This window comes from Eumetopias jubatus, unplaced genomic scaffold (genome assembly GCF_037043125.1).
Source record: "Eumetopias jubatus isolate StellerSeaLion01/CBP00866 unplaced genomic scaffold, mEumJub1_p1.0 scaffold_10, whole genome shotgun sequence".
Classification (NCBI taxonomy): domain Eukaryota; kingdom Metazoa; phylum Chordata; class Mammalia; order Carnivora; family Otariidae; genus Eumetopias; species Eumetopias jubatus.
The window spans coordinates 105113308-105131960 of record NW_028274816.1 but is presented as its reverse complement, the minus strand read 5'-3'; the positions used below and the strand labels follow the sequence as shown (position 1 = coordinate 105131960).

Sequence of the window (18653 nt, the reverse complement as noted above, 5' to 3'; positions counted from 1 at the left end):
TTGTGAAGGATGACAAAACCACAAAGCTTTGATTACTGCTCCATAGACTCACATTTTTCATACAAGACTATTTCTGAGTTTATTATAATTTACCACAAAGCTTATTGATTAAAGATGCAATAAACTAGTTTCTAATGAAGTATGCCAAGTTTCACAGAAAACAAAGCAACTCTTGCGGCGCCTGGGTGGCTCAGTCAGTTAAGCGTCCCACTCTTGATTTCAGCTCAGCTCATGATTTCGGGGTCCTGGGACCAAGCCCCAAGTCAGGCTCCAGGCTCAGTGGGGACTCTGCTTGAGATTCTCTCTCTCCCTCTGCCCCTCCCCCACTCTCTCTCACTCTGTCTCTCTCTCTCTCTCTTAAATACCAACCAGCAAAAGGATGGGGGTCTTTGAACTAGTCATCACAGGCGTAAAAGAGAGAATGACTAATTCATCAGATTAAGTCTAGAACTTTTAGAAATCAATAACTTTATTTTGTTTACACAGATGACAATGGCCCCTGCTCCAAGGCTCCTCAGGGCCTGAGTAAGATACAGGACTTCCCCTCACTCCATCTCAACAAATAGCACTACCATTTACATAAAAGAAACCTGGGAATCCTCCTCGACTCTTCCTTCTTCCTCTGCCAAGGTATGTTCACAACACAGAGAAGCCACTCAGTAAATATTTGTTGAACTAAAGATTAACAAAATCAGGCCCCGTGAATTTCATTACTCCCTCTCCCCCAAGCTACTTTATCATTCTTGCTTGGAGAGTTAGCATCCCAACATCTTCTCTTCCCTATTCCACACTATTCTCCACACTGCAGCCAGACTGAAATTTTTATCACAAAAATCACATCAACTCACTGTTTATAAGCACTTCAAGGGCTTTTTACTCTTAGGAAAATGTTTATACGGCCTACAAGGCCCTCCATGGTCTGGCCGCTGCCTATCTTAACCAACCTCAGCTCGGCCACTCACTGCCCTTCCCCTCCAAAACCTGTATATGTACTTCTCCTTCAGAGTACTTATATGCTTTACAATAAAGGAACTGTTTGCACAATATACTATGTAAACTAAATGAAGGCAGAGATCAAGTCTTTCACTGTTTTCTCAAGATCTGAATTCTTAAAATCCTATTCCTAAAATGGTTTGCAGAGTGAATGAGACAACACTATAGCTCTCCGAACTTCCAAATTTATGCCTCATAACCCCACTGCCCTCAAGAAGATGAAGGTGAAAATGACATTTCAAAGGTACTTCACAATTAAATGCAATGGAAGGCTTAAAGTTAAGATTTTTTAAAAAAATATTCTCCAGAATCAAGTATCTCTTTATTTATTTTTAAGATTTTATTTATTTATTTGACAGAGAGAGACACAGCGAGAGAGGGAACACAAGCAGGGGGAGTGGGAGAGGGAGAAGCAGGCTTCCCATGGAGCAGGGAGCTGGATGTGGGGCTCGATCCCAGCACCCTGGGACCATGACCTGAGCCGAAGGCAGATGCCCAACTACTGAGGCACCCAGGCGCCCCTGAAGTTAAGATTTTCCTAATCAGTGCAGATTTGTTCCTCAAATGCTGAACTTTACCACTTAGCTGACTATTGACCTTTGTAAAGGCTAAGAGGAGAGCCCTACATAGCCATCTTGTCTCCCTCTGCATATGGCAGGTCTAGGAAGGTTATTAGAAAGGAAAAAATTATAAAGGACCTACTACTCCCTTCCGTCCCACTATGTTAGTTACTCTAAATAACAATCTTATTATCATCCCATTTTATGGATGAGGAGACGTAGGGAGCTCATAGGGGTTAAAAATTTGCTTGAAGGGCGCCTGGGTGGCTCAGTTGGTTAAGCGACTGCCTTCGGCTCAGGTCATGATCCTGGAGTCCCGGGATCGAGTCCCGCGTTGGGCTCCCTGCTCGGCAGGGAGTCTGCTTCTCCCTCTGACCCTCTTCCCTCTCGTGCTCTCTATCTCTCATTCTCGCTCTCATTCTCTCTCTCTCTAAAATAAATAAATAAAATCTTTAAAAAAAAAAAGACCAATCTTTAAAAAAAAAAAAAAACTTGCTTGAAGTCACATAGCTAATAGGGCAGGGCACGGATTTCTACTCAGATTGACTGATTCCAAGTTCCAGGTTCTTTCAGCCATATTTCAATGCCCTCAAAGATGATTCCAACCCCAAATCCTTCAAGCATTAAAGATACAACCCAAGCTGTCTTTTTCCAAGCAAAAACAAGGATAAATACAGCATGACCCCAACACTGTATGATTACAATTTGGCTCATTAGTGTTTTTACTTACTACCTTGAAAAGTAAAAAGTAAATAGCACTTTGCTTACCTTAACCTCTCCAGCCATTTTATCAACTGCAAATCCCTCAACTGATAGCTGAAAAAAACACAACAGTTTAAACAGTAAATGCACCTAAAAGAGGCTAGGAACAAAATTCCATTTTTCCTAAAAATGAATCATTCCATTCTCTCCCAACTTCAGAATATTCTAGAGGGTGCAGGATGGGTGATGGATAAGCCCTTTAATAAAGCTAATAACTATTTAAAGAAACTCTTCCTCCCTCCCTCCCTCTCTTCTTCTTTAGAAACTCTTGAAGAGCAAAGACCATAGTCTATAGGCCTAGTGAACCATGGATGTCTCTAAATAACATCCATGATAAACGAGGTACTCAAAATAAAAATCTTCACATACCTTTATTAGTCTGGATATTAAGAATCCTCCCTGGTATCGATTATAAAGTTCTTCCCAGTTGTCTTTTATAAACTTCCAAGCAGCCTTCCTTCCATGCTTGCTGCCTCCAGCCACTCCACCAATTACTGATACAGTGTCCTGTGGACGTACCTCTTCCTAAAAAGAGAAAAAGAACAAAAAATCTACTGTATTCAAAACATCTTCTGGGGCAGGAATGGCAAATGCTTTTGAGGTACCCAAGTAATCACAATGAAGACCCTCATTCCTTGTTTTAGGAATAACTGGCACCAGAAGCTTCCACCAAAGAGGAGACTGTTTAACCTAAAGATGAGCCAAATTGAGAATGAAGCATTGAGACAGGTACAAACAGGCTACTCGACAGATATTTGCTTGGGTTCCTCCAGGGTAAAGAAAGGAAGAGACAGAAGATAGGTACAGGGATAAATAGGCTTTCCAGTTTATTTCTGCTTCCAACTATTCTGATTCTCACCATTAGAAGGAGATATATAGGTCAGTAGCAAAAGTCCACTCATTTTCCCCAGACTAAGAGGAAGACTTAGTTTAGGGTTAAAGCAGATCTAGAGGATACTGAATCAAAGACACTTGCCACAGATCAGTGGGTTACAATTCCCTCTATAAGCAGTTTTTGTTGTAACTTACTGAAAGTGCAAACGTGAGGACTTTTTGAATCAATTCAGGTGAAAGAGTAGCCCCAAGGACCCTTTCAATACGGTTTTTCTCTTCCTGCATATCTGCTTGTTTGTGAAGCTACAATGAAAAAATAAAGAGATAGTTAACTCTCCTAGAAGTTATGCATATGCTTGTATGAGCTTCTTTCCCAAACTTTTGCTCTATATTCTCGTTGGCTGAGATTGCAGGGTATGAAATTAACAGAAGATAATACTTTTCAAGATGTTCAGGCACTACATTTATCATACGCCATTACAGTAAGTCATTAAATGTAAGTGTGTACTACGTGAATGGCTTGTCATCAGTTCTGAGCAGTTTAACATCAAGATCTGAGGAGTATGATGTCTGACTAATGTTCTATGTTAGATGAACAAACTAATCATCACTAATACCATTGAAGGTCGTCAATTTATTTCTAACAGTAAAAAATAAATGTTAATATTAATTCATGAGTCTCTGATCAGTGGGATTCTGTACCATCACATTTTTCAACTACAAAATCAGCACATGCCGAATGTAGAAAATTAGGAAAATAGAGAAGCATAAAGAAAAAATTAAATTATTGGGGGGCCTGGGTGGCTCAGCTGGTTGAGTGTCTGCCTTCAGCTCAGGTCATGATCTCAGGGTCCTGCGATCAAGCCTTGCGTCAGGCTCCCTACTCTGTGGGAAGTCTGCTTCTGTCTTTCCCTCTGCCCCTCACCCCCACTCATGTTCTCTCTCTCTCTCTCTCTCAAATAAATGAATCAAATCTTTAGGAAAAAAAAGAAAAAAATTAAATTATTATGATATGTACACATTACCAAATTGGAAATAAGATCATCTTATACCTATTTTGTGACCTTTAAAAATTTTTTAAATTATAGGTAAGTTTTATTTTCTTTATACTTTTATAGTCTCTAAATCTTCCATAGTGAATATACCAGTCTTTTTTTAATCATCAGAAGCAAAACATTATTATACATGTAAAAAATTAGAATTACAAGGGCATATGAGATGCCTCTCCAAGACAACTTAATCTATAGACTGTTGATCTTCTCTCCCACTGAAGATTCCATACTGACCAGTGTCTGTAGACCCCATCACAGGTCCCAGTTTCCTCTTCCTTTCCTTTGGACTCTTGACGAGCAGTGTGGTGAAATAAATAGGAAGTCAGGAGACCTGGGTTCTAGTCTCAGTTTTGCCTCTAACTAGCTGTGTGATCTTGACTAAGTCCTTAACCTCTCTGGATCATAGTTTCCCATCTGTAAAATGAGTGGGGTGGACAGATAATTTCTTTGGTCCTTTTCAGCTCCAATACTCAAGGCCTGACTGAACACTGGCTTTCAGGAAGCATTTGTTTTCCCCAAGGAGAACCTGTTATACAAGACCACTAGATGGCACCATAACACCACATTCCAAATACACTTTGAAATAAAATATACATATTTTTTTATCCTGTCTCATTATTCCTAAATTACCAACAGAAAACAATCCTCCTCATCTCCCATCAACTGGTTTCTTGAAGAAACCTAATTTGGCCTTCATTAGAGCTCTTCCTATAGTAAAGCAGAATTACAGTCAGCTCCCTTGCATTAACAGATGCAAACACTTATTAAATATACATACTAGTACTAGTGTAAGTTCTTTGAAGTATGACAGGACATGAAAATGTCAAAGCTATCTGTCACGAGAATTCTAGAACCCCTATTTTGTTCCATACTTTTATGGAAAAGACAAAATCCACAAATACTTGATTTCATCTGCAAAGAAATACATGATTTATAGTGCACAGGTTCACAGAATACTAAGAATGAGAAGGGACCTCAATGTCATTTAATTGAAAGGTAAACCCAAAGTATAATTTTTATATCATTAGAAGGAAACTCTTGTACAAGATCAGTAGTTAAAATGGCACATTTTGAGTTTCTTAAAGTTTATATTTTTCAAACTATTCTAATCATTTAAACAGGATTTGTTTAAAACTAAATACTAGAGAGGCACCTGGGTGGCTCAGTTCTTAAGTGTCTGCATTTGGCTCAGGTCATGATCCCAGGGTCCTGGGATTGAGCCCCGCATAGGGCTCCCTGCTCAGCAGGAAGCCTGCTTCTCCCTCTGCCACTCCCCCTGCTTGTGTTCCCTCTCTCGCTGTCTCTGTCAAATAAATAAATAAAATCTTTAAAAAAACAAAAACAAAAACAAAATACTAGAAATTAGATCTGTAATTCTGATCCACTTGAGATCAGGAAAGTGTTCTTAATCCATTAAAGATGGAAGTAATAAAGTACATCCCATTCCTGTTTTGTTTATTGCCCCCTAAGTGCAGGTTTTTAAATGAATGGGCTTTACAGGTTTGATTTAGGCACATTTTGCACATTTTATTTGATGGTAATAGATTCAGCTCCCTCCATCTCCAGTGCAACCAGAATAGTCAAGTTATTTCTTAGATTGATGATAACCACATGGACAGGGACTGGAGACAGCGCTTATCCCACAGTGTTAGTATTAGAGTTTAATTACATGCCAACTACCCTGGGAAAACTATGGAGGCGATGCAGGCAGGTCACATCATTTCCTGTCCATTCATAAAAGGCACTGGAAGCTCAAACCCTTGAGACACCTGATCATCTATCCGCCCCCCCGTTTTTTAAAGTTCTATCATCTATCTATCTATCTATCTATCTATCTATCTATCTATCATCTATCATCTATCTATCTATTTACTTGACAGAGAGAGGGAACACAAGCAGGCAGAGCGGCAGGCAGAGGGAGAGGGAGAAGCAGGCTTCCCGCAGAGCAGGGAACCCAACGCGGGACTCGATCCCAGGACCCTGGGATCATGACCTGAGCCGAAGGCAGACGCTTAACGACTGAGCCACCCAGGCGCCCCCATCTATCCTCTTTCTAAGCACAGACACAAACGTTTTCTTTAAAATGGGAAGTACCCTAGTAAGTTTACATTGAAGGAAAAAATTTTAAGAACTTGACATATTAAAATGAACATTTCAATTTTTAGATTTAAGATGCATAAACTTACAAATAAAAAAGTGAAGAAATTAGATGACTTTTGGCATCGTACTGGTAGTATACATGAAGAAGACATTATATATTTCTCCCATAGTTTCTTTTCTTTTTGAGAGAGAGAAAGAATTCGGGGGGGGGGGGTGGCGCTGAGGGAGAGAGAGAATCCTAAGCAGACTCCCTGCCGAGTGCAGAGTCCAACATGGAGCTCCATCTAATGACCCTGAGATCGTGACCTGAGCTGAAATCAAGAGTCAGACGCTTAACGGACTGAGCCACCGAGGCGCCCCTCCCATAGTTTCTTAGTATTTGCCTGTCTGCAATATGCATATCTGCATGTATTTCTTTTGCCCAGACTTTTAACCACCTAAAGCTTATAATCTCTGTGTCGATTCAAGTTCAACAGCAGAAAATGGGAGCCCTTTCCAAATTTACTCACTTTTAGCATAATGTCTAATGTAGTGCCATCACCATGCTTCAAAACAGTCAGATAGACCTACAAGAGAATACAGGAACAAAAAAGAAGGCATATGATTAAATGTATCTTGTTCCAAATAGTCCAATGTTAAGAAAAGACATAAAGTGAGTCAAAAAACTTATAAACAGCTGTGTGTGGATGTTACATTACAAATTGTGGCAAAGAGCTTAGAGCCCACATTGAAAACCAGCAAGGTAGACAGCATGTAGTAAGTAACAGCAGCTCACACCAGCTCTCTCAGGGAAATGTGCACTGATGATCACCTTTCAGCACCAGAGTGTGGTCTAAGAAACTTTAAACAAAGGAGAAGTTGGCTACAAACCACCTAAATGGCACCTATTAAATCAGTCAGATATGGTTTGTGGGTCAGTACTTAGGTCATTTTTGGTTACCATTAAATACATTCCATACTATATACATAATGATGCAGTCGCTTAGAAATCAAGGTTATTTTCATGAAAACCTACAGGACTCCTGAGATCAGCGGAGAGAATCTGTTTCCCTTCTACGTGGTCTTTAAACCGACGACGGGCTTCTTCTAACGTTGCCTTATGTCCCGCTTTTCCTAGTTTGCCCAGAACCAAGCCCCTCAGGAGTGCATCTAGATGACCTGATTAAGAAGTAAAAGAGACATGAAACTGCTTAAAAATCCTGTTTTCACAAATATGCCACCTGGCTATCTTATAAATTGTGTCATATTATGTCTACCATCTTGAACAATCAATTACCTTAGTATCTGAGAGAACACCTGATTTACATTATTCAAATCATAAGAGTGAAATGAAGTGCTAAACAGACTAGATAAATAAATTCATTGACTTTGTCTACAAATGCCATTGATCTGAATTTATTAAATGTTCACTCCATCTAGGTAATTATACTGCTAAGGATTATATGTGAAAGGAACAGGCTTAGGTCTTGCAGTTTTGACCCAAGATTCAGAGAAAGGTCACATACAGAACCAGTATGCTGTGTATAATAAATTGAAACCTTAGATTTAAAAATCAACCTCTGATGGATCTATTTACTCCAAAGATGTGTAAATGGGCAATAAGCACATAAAGAGATGTTCAACACTGGTCATTAGGGAAATGCAAATCAAAACCACAATGAGATGCCACTTTACACCCACTAGGATGACTGAAAAAGATAATAACAAGCATGGAGAAATTAGAACCCTCATACATTGCTGGTGGGAGTATAAAATGTGGCCACTTTGAAAAACAACCTGGCAATTCCTAAAGAGGTTAAACACAGAGTTACCATATGATCCAGCAATTCTACTCTTAGGTATATACCCAAGGGAAATGAAAGCATTTTGTCCACACAAAAACTTGTACACACATGTTCATAGCAGTATTCACAACTGTCAAGCAGAAACCATCCAAACATCCATAAAGTGATGAATATACAAAATGTGGTATGCCCATACAGTAGAATATTACTCAGCTGTAAAAGGAATGCAGTATTGATATACAATGCAAAATGGATATACCTTGGAAATATTCTGCTAAGTGAAAAATGCGAGACATGACAGGCTACATGGGGTATGAGCCCATTGATATGAAATGCCCAGAGTAGGCAAATCCATAGAGACAGGAAGCAGATTAGTGGTTGCCAGGGAATGGGGAGTGACTGCCAATGAGTATGCAGTTTCTTTTGAGGCTAAAGAAACTGTTCTGGAATTAGATAGTGGTGATAGTTGTGCAACCTTGTGAACAAACTAAAAAAGACTGAGTTGTACACTTTAAAAAGGTCCATTTTATGATATACTGATTATATCTCAAAAAAAAAAAAGTTAACACTAGCAACGATCGACTGCAATACCAAAATGGACAGATAAGTCATGGTATATTCATACAATGAATACTACTAAGCAATAAAAAGGAATGAACACACTGGATGTATCTTAAGCATTATACTGAGCGAGAGAAGCCAGAGAGAAGAACAGAATATATATTAGGATTCCATTTACATAAAGTTCTATAAGAGGTAATATTAATCTAGGGTGAAAGAAGGCAGAACAGTGTTTGCCTGCATGGGACGGGTAGGGGGCACCTGAGTGGCAGGGACTGACTGGGACGGGGCTCCAAGGTAACCTCCTTAGGTGTATGCATCTGTCAAAAGTCACTGAACTGTAACATTTAAATTTATGTGCACCTTGCTACATTTAAATCATAACTCAGTAAAAAGTAAGTTTAAGAAAACCACAGGAGATCAATAGATAGGACAAGAGGACATTAGTGAAGAACCAATTTATAATTCCGGCTCTGGTACTGACTTGCTATGTGATTCAAGACAACGTTCTGTTATTTTGCCGTTTGACTCTTCCATCTATAAAACTAGAAAGCTAAAGACATTCTCCCTATTTCATAAAGCTGTGTTTGAGCCCAAAAGTTTTACATATTTTCACCATGAAAATGAAGGACAACATCCACTAATTTGCCTGTATCTGTCTTCACATACCTCTCCTGTCTTGTTTCTGGGATCTGTGCTCCTGTCTAAAGCCACCTCCTCCCCTGGACCCCGACTCCTTTCCATCACTGGCCATTGCTCAGCTACTACTCCCCACTCTTTCACATCACGAATTTTTCTGTTACTCATGCATCACTGTTATCAGCACAAAAACATGTTATAAAATCTCCCACTTGATTAAAAAAATGCCTCCACTCCAGACTACCCCCTTTCAGCAAAACTCCTTTAAAAAGTTGTCTCAGTGTGCTGTCTCCTTTTCCCCTACTCCTAGTCCGGAGAACACAAAACTGGTCTCCACCACTCCACAAAATCTGCCAATGTAATCCTCAATTCTTCTTTATCTTGCCTGACTCAGAGCTGCATGTGTCATGTGGATAACTCTCCTTCCGGGACATCTCCTCCCTCCTGACTCTCCCAACTCACTCACTGGTCAGTCAGTCTCCCCAGCTGATTGCTCCTCTTCCACCCAATCTCCAAATCCTAGCCTCACCTAGGACCTAGTCCTCAGACCTTTCTTCTCTGCACCTACATTCAAGCCCTGCATGATTTCATCCAGTCTCATGGCTATAAATACCATCTACACACTAAATGGATTTATTCCGCCTAGACCGCTAGGCATGATACTCTCCACCAGGGTGTCTAAAAGGACCTCCCATTTCCCAAGTCCGAAACCCAACTCCTGACTGCCTCTGCCCCCAGCATGCTTCTATGGCAATTTCCCCACTCCTGTAGATGGCAACTTCACTCCTTCAGGCCCGAATGTGGGGGCTCCTTTTACTCCACTGCAGCCAGTCCACCACCAAATAGGTTCAGGTCTACCTTCAAAACATCCACAGAATTTACCACCTTCAAGTGTGAGCTGTAGCCAGTGCCTCAACTGGACTACTGAAACAGCTTTGTAACTTGTCTCCCTGCTCCTTTCTCTTGCCTCCCGACTCCAGTCTGGTTTTCACACAGCTGAATACATCCAGTCATGTTCTTCTGCTTCAACTCTCAGGTTCGTTTCTCATACCACTAACGGTGAAAGTCCAAAATGTACTAGCTCCCACAGGTCCAACAGGAGCTGAATTGCTTCCTACGCCCTGTCTCCCTCCATACTCTGTCCTGTTATTACAACAACCGAAGCCTGCTCCTGACGCAGGCCTTCTGTACTGGTTGCTCCCTCTCTGGACCATTTCCCTCTAGACAGCCTCCCAGCTCTCTGCTCATGCTCACATATCACCTCATCATGAGGGACGGCTGCTCTGGCCACTCTCTATGAGCTACCGGCTTCCTCCTCTTTGTCTACCTCACCTAACTGTATTTTTCTTCATGATGCCCATTGCCACCTAAAATACCACACATTTAATGGTTTGCTGTGTCTCCCACTAGAATGTAAGTCACACAGGGCAATGCTTTCTTCACTGCTGTGAAAGCTCCCAGAATAGAACCTGGTATTTACTAGGTGCATAAATATTTGTTGAATCAATGAAGGGAAAACACAGAACTCTAGGTAATTGTTACTGTTGTTCTTATTGCAAAAGACCCCATCCCAGATCAAGACTGCTCGGGAGGAAATACCATCTTTAGTTATTTGCAGATGGTAGAAAATAATTATATATAAAGCCTTAAGATCACCATCCCCAACATTTACAGGACAGCAAAAGAGTAAATATATGATTACAGAAATAATCAGAGAGAACACATGGAGAAAGTAAATAACTTCCTTAATTCAGGTACTGTCTCTCAGTATCTTTACAAGTTGTACATACAAGGTGCCTGGTATTTAGGGTAATAATAAATAAAATAATCTAAAATTCCCTTTAGCTATTTTTTTTAAAGATTTTATTTATTTATTTGACAGAGAAAGACACAGCAAGAGAGGGAACCCAAGCAGGGGGGGTGGGAGGGGGAGAAGCAGGGCCTCCCGCCGAGCAGGGAGCCCGATGTGGGGCTCGATCCCAGAACCCTGAGATCATGTGACCTGAGCCGAAGGCAGACGCTTAAGGACTGAGCCACCCAGGTGCCCCCCCCCAGCTATTCTTGATTATAGATGGGCCTTTAGAACTCTGTAAAAGATTTCTATTTCCACCATTTGCTTTGTTTACAAATCATATTTAGCAGTGAATACACATAACCACCACTGTTTTTATGTTGAGACCCATGTAATTTCACCAGTAAACTTAAAAGACCCAAGATTTCATTTCTGGCGAGCTGAATACATAGTAACATCCAGCAGATACAAAGACACTACTGATAACTGTTAACCACAGCTGAGTAAAAAAGGATCAATTTCTCATCAATTCCTTCCCCATTCAGTACGTCCATTACCTTCTCCAGGTTTGGGGTCCCAGCCCAGTCTCTCCCCTATAGGTGAAAAGACATCTTTCACAAACTCCTGGATTTCCTCATAGAAGTCTGTGTGGGACAAGAGAGTTGAGAGAATCCCCAGGTTACAGCTCAGGTCGCTCCATACAGTATAATTGGGCTCATTCACAAAAGCCTCCATGACTTTTAGAACCTCTACAGTGCTAATGATTCCAGCTCGAGCCTGGGATAGGAAAAAACATAAATTAATCTAGTCTTCAAAAACTAAAACAAAAAAACATAAGCATGCATTTTCAGCATTATCTACTGCTAGTTAGTCATGTCTCTGGTTTAAAGGAAATGAGACTATATAAATTCAGGAGATTATTAGAATAAAAATCCTAACATGACAACATTCCTTATTTACTTTTTTGCTATTTATAAAAGAGCCAAGTAAAAAAGCACTATTTGGTGACAGAAGGTGGCTACACTTGTGGTGAGCACAGCATGATGTGGAGACGTGTGGAATCACTGTGTTGCACACCTGAAACTAATGTAACATTGTGTGTCAACTATACTTCAATGGAAAAGAAAGAAAGAAAGCAAGAAAGAAAAAGAAAGCAAGAAAGAAAATAACTTCCTATTTCTATCCAGTGTCTGGGGCCTTGGCTTTGTTTTTATCTTAAAAATTCTCATACTTTCAGAAAAGATGCAAAAATAGTTAGGGCTTTGGTTTTTGACAGAGGCTGTTTCAAAACTGGACCTGCAAACTGTGTCAACTTCAGCCTGTCCTTTACTCATTTCTAAAAGAAGGCAAACTGGAAGGCACTACAAATTCAGAGTCCTTTCAGAATTAACTAATAGAGCTAGGAAAAAGAACTTCTGTTACAGCAGCCAACTGCACAAACACACCACTCTCCTGGGACAGGTCTCTCTCAGCAATGAGATCAGCAGATGTGAGGTTTTGTGCATCAGTGCTAATCTGTGTTTATACAGAGGAGGAATCCAAAACCAGTTACTGCAGAGGGGAGGGAAAATTTCAAGTCCAATTTAAAGGAACACTAGGAGGAATCTGACAATTTATCACAGACATCTGGAAATTATCTAACCTCTGTTGGAGTCATAAAGATAATACTACTAATTGCTGATTTAAATCCTTCCTGGAACAAAGCCAAATATAACATAATTCTAAAGCTAATGGACTATTATTATTTGAGTACCAATGGAATGTTAAAAAATTCTAGATGTTTCCAGCAAAGTATAATCACTATTTTAGAAAAAGATGAATCACTCTGAATTAATTATTTTAAAAAACACATCAGTAGGGAAGTTTCTTCAAGGCTCATACCTATCCTATTTCTACTGAAAAGAATTTCTGCCTTACAAAGGACAGTTTTAGTTGCAAAACCTGGCTTAGGAGTAGTGGGATGGGATTTGTTTCTGATAAATTAAAAAGGTTCGATCTTGTCCTGTTAATTAATAATTATTCATTTGCTCTAGTCCCAAAAGGTGTTCAACCTTCAGGAAGAACCATATTCTTCTAATTATGTTTCAGGAGGACACTCCAGAAAAAACAAAATCCTTTAATCAACAAAATCCATCATACTACTTGAGAGAGGCTCACCAAGGAGAAGAGGTCATTCTGTAATCCAAGTCGATCCACAGGGGGCAGAGAGAGGTCACGAATGCCTGGTAATAAACTTTCCAGCATGGCTGAGCTGTACTGCGTCCGATAAAATCCAACTGTTCCCAGGTTTAACTGAAAAGACACCCAATGGGTATTATTAATTAAACAGTTGCCTTTGTTTTTTTAAAGCATCTTGAGCAGGGGCGCCTGGTGGCTCAGTTGGTTAAGCGACTGCCTTCGGCTCTGGTCATGATCCTGGAGTCACTGGATCGAGTCCCACATCAGGCTCCCTGCTCAGCGGGGAGTCTGCTTCTCCCTCTGACCCTCCCCACTCTCATGTGCTCTCTCTCTCTCTCAAATAAATAAATAAAATCTTTAAAAAAAAAGCATCTTGAGCAGGTGTGAAAGTTGTTCTGGTTTTCATTTATCTGAGCGAAAACAACAAAGCTCACATATACAGGCAGGGATGAAAATGAAACAACACATAAAGACAGAAATTGGTTGTCGGGGTGCCTGGGTGGCTCAGTCGATGAAGCGTCTGATTCTTGATTTCAGCTCAGGTTATGATCTCAGGGTTGGGAGATCGAGCCCCATGTCAGGCTCCAAACTGAGCTTGATGGTAGGGAGGCAGAGAGTCACAGGGGCCAGTTTGTATCTACTCTCAGTGGACAGTTTTAAGTTTACAGAAAATATTTACTATATGTAAGAGCGCATGGACAGTGGAATCTCTGAGGAAGACTAAGCCTTTACATTTATCTTTTCAGCCAGAGTCTCAACAGAACAACAATGCTCAGATCCTAGATTTTAAAGAATTATGTGGACTTAAAAGGTAATTTCATGTGATTTGTGGAGTGAGGTAATCACAGACTGTCATTATTCTCTATAGGCTATTTACCAACAGGCAAAAAAAAAATTTTTTTTTTTTTAAAGATTTTACTTATTTATTTGACAGAGAGATAGAGAGCACAGATAGGCAGAGCGGCAGGGAGAGGGAGAAGCAGACTCCCCGCCGAGCAGGGAACCCGATGCGGGGCTCGAGCGCAGGACCCCGGGATCACGACCTGAGCCAAAGGCAGACACCCAACCGACTGAGCCACCCAGGTGCCCCAAAAATATTTTTGATAATACTTATATATAAAATGTTTTAAAGCTAAAATAATAGCATAAGATATATTTTACTATTTATATATAAGTATTTTTTAAAATCACTTCACAATAATACAACTGCTGTTTTATTGGTCCCTTTAACTTTTACTGCAGTAATAATACCTTTATTTACTCAATTACAAACACTGCGTACATGTTTTTTCTCATTTATAATAAAAATTTCATATGGCTACATAATCTCCCAGATGTAATTTCAAATGGTAATATAGTATTCCACTAAGTATATTTTAAAAATATATGTTAAAACAAAGGGAGAAATGGTTTTTTTCAGAAAAGCACAGAAGTCTGAGACAACATGTAATTCCTATTAGGAACCTATAACTGGGAGAAAAGTGTAGTAGATACTTTCATTATGAATGGTACAGAATACAGGATAATGAAAAATCATCTTTACCAACTGTTATTTTTTGTGAAATGGTTTTCCAACACCAGTTATAGGAATTTCACATTTCAATGACACACTTATTATTATACGTCCGATCTCACTTGATTATAGCTGTATATTTACAACGAAAACACATCATCCAAGTTAACATCTCATTACAATGACAGTGCAGTTTGAAGTTGCAAGACTACAAATCTTTTGGTTAATGTGACTTTACACACAATCTACTATTTTTTCCCCTTTGATCCTATCCTTTAATATCTGCTTATACCACTTCCTTAATTGACGTAAGGGAAGATATCTAGACCATATTATTTGAAAAACTGGTCCTAAACTTCACACAGGAAAGTTTAGTAATGCTTTTGTCTGTGCAAGTCCTAGTCTAAACTAAGGCAGAATTTAGAGCCAGCCATAAAGTGCATAAAGGGAGTGAGAGAAATCAATTAATTTTGGTCAGATAAAAATGGCCAGGCCATTTCTAGACTTACCTTTACCCACTGGTCTGGTTTGACATTTTTCAAAACCACATTCATCTCTGGCTTGTCCATCAGAATTTTCAGTTTGGCATGGTTGGGATCTTCGCTCGTAGAGACTGTGATAGGAACCATCCACTGGGGACAGTCTTCTCCTTAGGCAAGAGAAGAACGAATAGGAAACTTGAAAAATAATTTGTCACTGGAAGAAACAGAGGGTAAGGCAGAGAGAGAGGGGACAGGTGTCCTACACATGAGCTTGAGTCTAACTTAAAGCCAATAGCTCATTTTCAGTGGTACATAAATTCTTCCATAATCTGAATAATACTAGTACAAAGGAAGAGAGGATTTTTTTTTTTAACAAAATCACAATAGCTTAAAAAAGGAGAACAGTTTATTCAGTTGTAGTATCACAAATATAGTGATTTTAATTTGTCATTTTCCCTTTACAGAGCAACAGACACAGTAATGATTTTACTGTTAAAAGAAATTTCAAGTAGGTGAAAGCTCTCACATAGCATTTAAAAACATTCTAAGGTGCAGTCCTCAACAGGTATATATACTACTAAAACACTGAAGGGTTGATTTTTATTTCTGTGATAGACATGATACTCCCCGGAGCTGATAGATTCCATCACTAAAAAGTTATAGCTAAAAGTCCAAACTTTTGTAAGGCAGATAACATACTGTCTTTTAGGTATCAGATAGCAAAACAGACTTTGAATTAAGATACCAAACAGAAGAGAGTCACTGCCCAATGCATTATTCTAACTATTAATAAGTTATATAGCTTTATGCTATTAGGCTAAAGCACAAATTAGAATTTTCTCCTAATGTTGGGACAGTTCAGGTTTTAATACTGCCTATACTGGTCACAGAGTATTTGAAAAAACTGCAAAACCTGTCAGTCCTACCATGCAGACTGGTATGAGGCAGCAAACAGAAACTGTAACGCTTTGGGATTTATTTTGGATAATAAACCTGTCATCTGACTTGTCAGCCATAGTTATCTAAAGAGTAATTCTAAATGCTAAGGAAGGTTAAGGATGGAAGGCTGTACCTCTTAACCCTAGTAGGTGTACCGTATTTTGGAGGGCAGAGCATGAAAAGGTATTGGTGATTCTGATATATACCTTCCCTTATTAAGAATTATTGTTTTAAAGGAGGTGAGAGGGGGGCCTGGGTGGCACAGTTGGTTAAGCGTCTGCCTTCCGCTCAGGTCATGATCCCAGGGTCCTGGGATCGAGCCCCACACTGGGCTCCCTGTTCAGCAGGGAGCCTGCCTCTCCTCCCTCTGCCTGCCTGTCTGCCTACTTATGAATGGTACAGAGTACAGGATAATCTTTACCAACTGTTATTTTTTGTGAAATGGTTTTCCAACACCAGTTATAGGAATTTCACATTTCAGTGACACACTTATTATTATATGTCTGATCTCACTTGATTATAGCTGTATGTTTACAACAACACATCATTCAAGTTAACACCTCATTACAATGACAGTGCAGTTTGAAGTTGCAATTAATAAGAATCTCTCTCTCTCTAATAAATAAATAAAATCTTAAAAAAAAATGAAGCGAGAAAGGTGCAGAGAAACACTTTTAATTTCCTGAGCAAAAGAATCAATGACCTGTAGAAATATTTGAAAAACCATAGTTGAGTGGTGGTTAAAGGTATAAATTCATGTAATCCAACCATTTTGTTTGAATTCCTACTCTTTAACTCACTAGATAGGTGACCTTGGGCAACTTAACTAACCCAGCTCCCTCATTTGTAAAAGGAAATACTATCTACCTAATGGGACTGCTGAGGCTATAAAACAAGGATCCGTTATACTGATTAGCATGGTAACTGGTACATAATAATGCTAAATAATCACTGGGCTTTATTTATTTATTTGTTTACTTACTTAGTATGCCCAATAATTAAAAAAAAAAAATTAGCTACCCACACAAATGTGCACCAAGGCTTCTTTTAGGGATGAAGGCTAAAGCATTACTTCTTGGGTTGTTCCTATCCTAATTCATTCCTTATAGCTTCCAATAACACACAGAGACATGGAATTTCAAAAATCAAAGAATATCAAAACACTACAAATACCTCATGAATCTCCTTTTTTGATTTCCTAGATTTGTATTTTATTACCATTTCCTTGTTTTTATTTAATTCTATTAAAAATATTACAGAATGGATAATTATTTCCTATTAATTGGAACACTACTCATATGGTATCCAAATTCATTTATCAGCTCCCACATATAGCCACTTGCTTACCAACATATGGTCCACTGGCACAGAACTTCCTTTGGGACAACCTCAATAATCTGTCATCTTCTACCTAAAGAAGGAAAACAAAAGCTAAAATAGTAGTATTCACACTTTTTTTGGAGGGGGCAACACTTCTGTGACAAAGTAGAAGGTGAAACCAGTATAGCCAAATGTCTCAGAACCCAAAGTGCAACAGTGATGAAGATGATGATAGACAGAATGGGAGAAAAGGCACTGCTTCTCATTTAGACCTCAAAATAACAATACTTTAAATAAAAGTGGGTGATAAATAAAAGGTCATGTTCTATGTAATGAAGGGATATACATGCAGACAAGAAGTTTAAAGTGTTACCATTTTCTCAAGGATACATAACGATAAATAATACCGCAGCAAGCTGTTTTAATCTTTATAGAGGGAGGTTGTATCTCCAGACTCTTCCACTTCTAAAAAGTGGTAACCTCAGATTAGCATGTTAGGAATTCAAATTTTTAGAATGACAAATAAACATGAAAAAGACCAATTAACATGAAAGGGGCACACACCTTGCTTCAAAGGCTGAGCTTTGCAATGAAACACAAAAAAAAGTGGTGGAGGAAAAACTGCAACACACTAAAAAGCCAGAAGCAACAAAGGCAAGTACATATTTTTAAAAAATACTTCAATAGTATGCGTTCATTTGTTTTACTTATCATTTGTTAATATGTCCTGGAACATTTTAAATAATGTTAAGATATAACAGATTTAGCATCACCCACATCAAATGTAAAATTAGGCCATGATCTTTATGGATAAACTGACTACACAAGACAGAACTGAAAAGCTAAAAGATCTGAGTAAAGAAGCAATGACCACTTTGATGCCACAAAGAACTTGCTAATGAACTTAAACACTGCATCACTGATTAGTTATTTGTCACAGAGAGGTCCTCGAGAAAGTTGAAAGGTGACTTTTAAATTGATTCAGAAATAAAGCAAAAATGTTTACATTTAGGGAATATAAAGTGAGAAATAAATCATAATCAAGATATTATATGTTGGAGTGCTCTCCTATTTTTAAAGGAATTAAGAGTCATAGATAGGCTTTTTATTTTTATTATAGAGTGAAATGGAGGATGACTGGCTG

General features: G+C 39.0%; 1 protein-coding gene across 1 annotated transcript in view; it reads right to left on the bottom strand.

The window, feature by feature from the left end:
- The window catches only part of NPEPPS (aminopeptidase puromycin sensitive), a 97786-nt gene that overhangs the window by 2105 nt on the left and 77028 nt on the right, over positions 1 to 18653 (bottom strand). Inside the window, exons 14-22 of the mRNA XM_028089828.2 lie at positions 17537 to 17600; positions 15278 to 15417; positions 13235 to 13369; positions 11635 to 11854; positions 7317 to 7459; positions 6811 to 6867; positions 3345 to 3452; positions 2685 to 2840; positions 2322 to 2369 (exon numbers count right to left, since the gene is read on the bottom strand). Of these exons, the coding sequence (XP_027945629.1) occupies positions 2322 to 2369; positions 2685 to 2840; positions 3345 to 3452; positions 6811 to 6867; positions 7317 to 7459; positions 11635 to 11854; positions 13235 to 13369; positions 15278 to 15417; positions 17537 to 17600 (1071 nt within the window). The remainder of the gene's footprint in view (positions 1 to 2321; positions 2370 to 2684; positions 2841 to 3344; positions 3453 to 6810; positions 6868 to 7316; positions 7460 to 11634; positions 11855 to 13234; positions 13370 to 15277; positions 15418 to 17536; positions 17601 to 18653) is intronic.